The sequence below is a fragment of the Taudactylus pleione genome, unplaced genomic scaffold (assembly GCF_031769625.1).
Source record: "Taudactylus pleione unplaced genomic scaffold, aTauple2 ptg000302l, whole genome shotgun sequence".
Lineage (NCBI taxonomy): Eukaryota > Metazoa > Chordata > Amphibia > Anura > Myobatrachidae > Taudactylus > Taudactylus pleione.
In genome coordinates, this window is record NW_028284703.1 from 555,236 (window position 1) to 562,469 (window position 7,234).

The window sequence follows — 7,234 nt, forward strand, 5'->3', positions numbered from 1 at the left end:
GATGGAGTCTTGCAGCGTTATAATAGCCTAGCTGCCGTTATACCTCTGAGGGAACCCATCAGAAGAGTGCAGCAATATCATGCTCTGAGGTGTAAAGACCAGAGACATAAGGGATGAACTGTCTGATTATCATGTGCTGGCCTATTTGCAGGCATAGAAATAATGTAATTGGTACTGCAGCTCGACATGTTGACTTAATAGAGAATGCGGTTTTCGGAGACCTACCCATTTTACATGTATTGTATTTATATATCCAATCAAAATAATACATTTGGAATACGTTAACATTCACAAATATATCTGAAATATTTTGTTTTCTCAGGGAAGTTCAAGACACGGTCTCCGAGTGTGATTCCCTGAACTCGTCAATTGGAAGAAGGCAGTCCCCTCCTTCCAGCCTGGAGGTGCAGCAGGTCAGCGCCCACATCCGGAAGATCTCGCGAGAGGAAACCTCATGCGAGGAGTCTTTATCCACAGACTCTCCTTTATCAACAGATGTTTCTAAAGCATCTTCACCTGACACCACGGGTTTGACAGAAAGCCAGAGCATGGTGTTTAGCCCAGCGAGTAAAGTATACAATGGCATTCTGGAGAAATCCTGCAGCTTACATCAACTTTCCAGTGTCTTACCCGTCTCAAAACCACCCCATCCAGCGTTTTCTTCTTCTCCCAACGACGGCAAGCCAGTTCAAGAGGTCCACGGCATCCCTGTGCTAAAGACCTCTCCACACGACCTTTCTCAGAACGGGGAGAAAAAGAAGCAATCCAAAATAAAAGTTCTTTTAAAAAAGATCTCAAAATAAGTCACTTAAAGGAAAGTTACAGACAGTGGAGGAAGCGTTTTTCTAACGCTGTAAGGCTGCAACTCCGTGTGGAGTTTCCGAGACTGGATGTTCTGGTGAAATGCTCCAAAGTTTGCCTACTATTTTATTGTCGCTGAAGGTCACGCCAACAAATCACTGAATTTCATTAGAAAGTGGATCTGTTTACAGTCACTTTTTATCTATTTATTTCTGCTTTTAAGTTTTTAGTTACAATTTTTAAGAAGCTACTTTGGACTTCCGAGCTTTAACAGACTACTAAGCCCATTTGGGCTTACACAATCTCTTGTTTACTGGAGCATCTTCTTATCTTTCCACTGAGCTATGACATTTTACATAATGGGCTAAATAACGAAATTGCACTACAGTTTTCCAGCCTGGAAACGGATATTTGCAAGCGAAGTAGTTTTGATTTGTAAAATGACAGATAAGAGGGTCTGTTTTCACTTTTAAATCAACTGGGTTTGTAAGTAGAACCTAGCGTTTCTAATCAAGGTGACTTCCGTCGGAGCTCATACATTTTTGTATGGGAGGTTTGTTTAGATTACCTTAATTCTTACGGTTCCACATGGAAAGTCCTGCTGTAAAGATATTATTTTCATTCTCCAGGGCTTTTTTTTTTTTTTTTTAACTGTGATCTCACAGAGCTGTAAGCTGTATCATATATGTAGATATTATATAACAAGAGGACACGCTCTTGATACTTTATGCAAGTGATAAAGGTAGAACGTAACAGGAGTTAATGCGCTTAGATTGGTGCTTTAAGTGCTATTAACAAAGTAGGAGATTGTTTACAGGCAAAGGGTTAGTGCATTTGCTAAAAGTCTACTGTGTTAAAGTTGGAGGCATTAACTGTATTATGGGCTGCCCCACTAATTACATTAGCATGCAGATGTGCTAAACAAACAATGTTTATGGTTTGTATTTTGTTCATAGTTCCAGACTGACACCATGGGTATTAATAATCATGTACTGTATGCCATACACCGTTCACACTACCCAAATGACTGATACCTGCAGCGGGTGCCCTTATTGCTCCAACTCACATTTTCTTTCTCTACTAGAAGAGATTTGTACATGTTGTACAATGCCACTTTTAAACTAATACTTTTGCTACTACGGACACGTATGTCTACCCCTTTTGCCAATACCTCTACATGTTCTCTTGTTTTGCCTGTTCAAATCTTAATCACTAGATCTGTTACATTTCATAATGTAAAATTTTCCAATAAACTAATTTATTCGGTTTCTGGAAAGTGATTTGGTTGCAAGACACGCCTGATGACAGGTGGTTGGCAAATGGCTCATGCAATACATTAAGGCAGTGCTCACCATATATTGTGTTGTTTATATGTGCATGTATGTATGTATGTATGTATGTGTGTGTGTGGTCCTATCGTTTTATAGCACAACAATTCATTAAACTCCATTCATGCGATCCTCTATTTTATTTCACTTAAATACTATGGAAAATCATTGCTACCTGATTTTTAGCAGGAGATGTCAAAGGCACAGCTGCTGATTGATTCTATTACCCGCTGTGTTTATGCAGCATATTGATAATGAGATCCAGGCAAAATAATACAAAAGCAAGTTCAAAGTAAGCGTGTGGTATATTTTCTCGACATGGTAATGTTGGCATAGTTGCTATGTCGATATGCAGCATGTCAACACAGATGAAATGTAGACACGATTAATGACATAACATCCTTGGTGGTCTAGTGGTGACTTACCTGGTACAGCGGGACCGGCGGTGACATCAGGATGACTTCCAGCAGATCCTGCAGTCCTTCCGACGATAAGTATCGATAACTTCTGACTACAAGCCCTTCCCCTAGTGCCCATCCCTAATCTCCTCGTAGTGTATATCCCTAGCTCTCCTCTCCTGTAGCCTAACCCTCCCAAACAGCTTCTACCTTCTGGCAACACCAGGAACATGACTTCTACAAATAAATGCTGGGTTACCTGCAGCTCTGTCCCTTGAAACTGTGCTCTCCTCCCACACCTCCAGGTCGAAAGCAGAGAAGGTATTGAGGTTCAACTCCTTTGTCCACTCTGCATGTTCACAGTTCTACCAAATGTTCCATAACTCTCATTCCCATGATTTGCAGTACATGCTATCTGTATTTTTAGTCCATTCTCTATGCCAGTCTATCCCAACTCCAGTCCTCAGGAACCCTTAAAGGAACATGTTTTACAGATCATCTAGTTGTTGCACAGGTGTATTCATTATTGGCTGAAGCATTTTAAAAGATCTACAGGTGGAGTTAATTACTTCAATTCTGATACTGAGGAGAACTGTAACACACGCACTGTTAGAGGAGTCCCTGATGACTGGAGTTGAATAACACTGGCCTGTGCTGCTGCTGTGACCTGTGGTTCCCCAACACCATCCCAAAAATGTACATTTCTCTGCTTGGCTTCCTCATGTCTTATCCTCTGACATCATAATCGGGGATTCTAATATGCAAATTAATTTTCCACATCTCCTTGTGTCTAAAAACAACTCTTGCAACCTCTTGTGGCCTCCCCAAATGGACTGGCTCTTCTGTGCATTGCGATGCCCATTGCTTTAATATGGTTTTCGCAGACTCTGTTCAGCTATTTCTTTAACAATTTTTTCCTTTACTTGGACAATCCCGTTATCACATGCAAGCTCATAAACTGTACCAAGCCTTCTCACACACTCCGTTACATCCTTACACCTCTCCTAAATGTCTACATTCTCTGGCAGAACCACATGTTAAGATGCAGAGGCTCCAGCTAGTCTTTGCGTCATCCACAATCCCAGCCATTGCACACTAAAGATATGTGCTGCTTTCAAATACATTCTTGCAAAGTTTATTTTTTTGGAGGGGTCTTGTGTATTTTTTTTTTTTTTTAATTCAGTTTTAATACTATTATTTCGGTACAGGTCATCTATTGATCTTTTCACTGGTTTATCCTTTCTATAGATAAATTGTGGTTTATCACGGATATCCTTAAAAATTTTATCTTTTTCTTGAGGCACCAATACTTTCAAAACTTTTATATTCTTTGATAGCTATATTGAAACAATCCTTAGTGTGTCCTCTTGTTAGTTTGATTATAATAACGGTTTTAAATCTCAGCCTTAAGCGTGCCTAGAAGTGGCTGATTGCAAAAGCCACCACTTAGTAAGTTTAAAGAGGTGGACATATGCCAAGAAGGGTGTATGTAGCCATTCCTCTTGGTTAATGTTCCAGTATGGTTCCCAAGTCACTAAGTGTGGACAGTTAGTTAGGGAGGGACCTGGGCCGTTGAAACAAGGTACACAAGGACGTCATCCAAAAAAGCAAACTTTTATCTTGCAGGGGTTCCATTAAAAAGAAACCTTAAAGAGTATGTGAACAGTGAATCAGGTGGCGCTGGGGATATCTAAAGCTAGGGTGAAATGAAGATGAGAATAATACCCCTTTTATACCGGAGCTAAAACCCGGGTTATTGAAGGGTTAACCCGGGCAGCTCCGTGGTGTAAAAGGAGAGGGTTGGATCGACGGGTCGAGTGACCCGGCAATCCAACCCAGGTAACTAGCAGGGTTTAACACGGGCGTAGCCCATGAAACCCTGCTGTGAGAACAGCGCACTCCTGGTCACGATGACCTGGAGTGCGCTGCTAGCCGGCCGCTTGATCCGGCTTCAGTGGCGCTTGGAGATGACGTCATCTCCAAGCGATCAATTTCACTCCAGAAAAGCCGGGTCTATGCAGACCCGACTGCGGTGTGAGTCGGCACCGGCAAAATTTCGGGACTGATCCGGATAGGAACCCTGTTCCAACTGCGGGTCAGTCCCGGAATTTTGGTGGAAAAGGGGTATAACTCTGCATTCAGACTACATCTCCCCATAGTCCATTCAATAGAAATGAACTAAATTATAGAAAAAGCAAATGAGCCTAACCAAGGCTGGGCCAAAGGCTTTACAAGCTAACACCTGGTATAGATGCATATATTTCCAGAGCACCTTTAGTATCTTCTAGACAGAGAAACATGTTAATGCAGGTCCAGATGCTTTTAACAGGGTAGCGACTCTTCACATACTCAAGCTGATATGTAGTCAATAGATCAGGCATGACCGACTGAAGCCTTTGCCAGATGTTTAAAATCTGTAACAACGAGAGTAATAGGCAACAAGTTCGGAGTCCTTATTCGGTTTGGGCAAAAAACTGAGTGCTATTAATGTGGTGTAGGTCAGAGCTTGCCTATGTATTAATAGGTAAAGTTCAAGTTGGGCAGCATGGATGGTGTGATGTGTGGAGTTTGTATGTGCTCCCTGTGCTTGCGTGAGTTTTCTCTGGGGTCTCTGGTTTTCTCCCACACTAGCCCCGGGCTATCAGCCTAGGCCTGGGGCGCCCTGGACAGGGGGATGCTTTAATTGGGGGGGGTGGGGGCTCACCAGGGATCCCCAGCCTGGGCTGACTAGCGGTCAGGAGTAATGCTTTGGCCGGGGGACACGGTGAAAGGGTTCCCTGGCTTATATATTTAAAGTGCCAGCTCCACTCATCCATCCATCTATACCCCAGTGTCTTCTGTGGAATCTGAGAAAGGGATTTTTACCGGTAAGTACCAAAATCCTATTTTTGCCACAGCGCTAGGGGTAAGGGTGCTGTGAGCCCCTTAGCTCAGTGCAAATCCTGGCAGAGGAGACTGATGCGCTGCAAGCAGTCTCCTATTGCAGTCCAGCACACAGCAGCGTGTTCTGAGCTGCTGACAGGTAAGAGGGAGGGGGGTGGTCTTCGGGCCCCTGTCAGACCCCCAAAAACAAGCATGGGTAAATAGTACCTGCACCCCTGGGCATAACTAGAACTTTGTGGGCCACATAGCAAGTTCTTAAAAGGGCCCCCCAGATGTAAAAAAAAACTTGCCCCTACACAGAGCCCATTCATGTTATGCCACACAGCCCATACATATTATTACACACAGAAGTATCCCTTACACATTATTTCACACAGTAATGCCCTTTACAGATTATGCCACATAGTAGTAGTGCCTCATATAACACATCATTCCACACACAGTATTGCTCCTTACACATTATGTCCCTCCAGCTGCCTCTTGCCTCCCCCTGTGCTACATCGGCAGCCAGCATTGGCAGACATGGACAGGCAGCGCTGGCACAATTTGAAGCTGATGCTGGTTGTGAGTCAGTCGCAGTCTTTGGACTGGCAGCCAATCAGAAGCCGCCACTGCTGATTGGCTGCCTCTCCGCAAGCTCTGTTTGCCTCGCGACTGGCAGTGTTGTCTCTCCATGACTGTCTGCCAGTGCGCCAGCTGTAATCGGCTGTGAGCTGGCATCAAATCAACGTTGCGGACACCCGAGCCTGCCTCGACAGCCCAGACTGGATCGGACCACCTTGTGTGCGTGACTGGGTCCAGGGGGAGTGGCGGGCCCAAGAGGCAGCTCGGGCCCCATAGCAGCCGTACCCTTTGCAACCACGGTAGTGACGCCACTGTTTGCACGCATGTTAACAGTGGGGTGTGTTTCAGGATCAATGGAATGGGGGTATAGGTGAAGATAATGTAAACAAAGGCTGCAGGTGTACTTCAGGGTCCAGTCTTCAACATTGCGTATCCCAGCTTGTAGTAAATAATGAAGCCAGTGTATCCGATGGGACTTGCCTATTTGTGTTCAAGAAGTTTCCACATACTACCAACCTGGCTGGAAACTGAGGGTCTCATTCAGACCCGCTCGCGAGCGGGTCGATGGTACCCAAATGCGTAGGACGGAGGGTAGCCGTCGCTTGGGGTCTCGCACCAAAGGGGGCGTGCTGTCGATGGTGAGTGACAGCACGCCCCCTTTGGTGGGCGTGGCTGCCAGACGGAGGCGTTCCTATGGGAACGCCTACCGTCTGGGTCCGGCCCCACTGACATCACTAGTGATGTCAGTGGGAGTGATTTTGGCTCTGATAGAGCCAAAAGCACTCCAAGGCTTGCGGCAGCGAGACCCTACCGCAGGGTCTCGTCGCAAGCCCGATGGTCGTGATGGTCTTGACCATCGCGACCATCAACATGGACGCTCGCATAAGCTGTGGGTGGTAACCCACAGCTATGCGAGCGTCCAAGAGGCCGCTCCAAGTTGAGGAAGGAGGGCCCTGATTCAGAGCGAGCGCTCTGGTCAGAGCGTCCGGCTCTGCATCAGGCCCTGAGTTCCCAAACAAAGTCTGAGGATGGGCTATTGGGTGCTTAAATATTTGAACACACACTCGCTCCCTTAAATCTGTATGTGTAGTAAGATAAAACATACATCTGAATCTTAGTGAGTATCCTAGATACATTTGCCAATCCAGCTGTTTCTAATTTCTCTCACATTGTATTCGGCAGACATCCGTGCTCCTCCCCCGGGGGAGGAGACATTTCCCTGTTCCTTCCATAGGAAGGAACACAGCAAATGTCTGTCGG

At 45.2% G+C, this 7,234-nt stretch overlaps 1 protein-coding gene across 2 annotated transcripts in view; it reads left to right on the top strand.

Annotated features, from left to right (window-relative positions):
- STIM2 (stromal interaction molecule 2) overlaps positions 1–2,069 on the top strand; it is a 100,790-nt gene extending 98,721 nt beyond the window's left edge. For both annotated transcript variants that reach the window (XM_088482961.1, XM_088482962.1), the window contains exon 12: positions 323–2,069. In XM_088482961.1, coding sequence (XP_088339087.1) covers positions 323–803 — 481 coding nt within the window. In that variant the 3' untranslated portion in view covers positions 804–2,069. The remainder of the gene's footprint in view (positions 1–322) is intronic.
- The last annotated feature ends 5,165 nt before the right edge of the window (positions 2,070–7,234 follow it).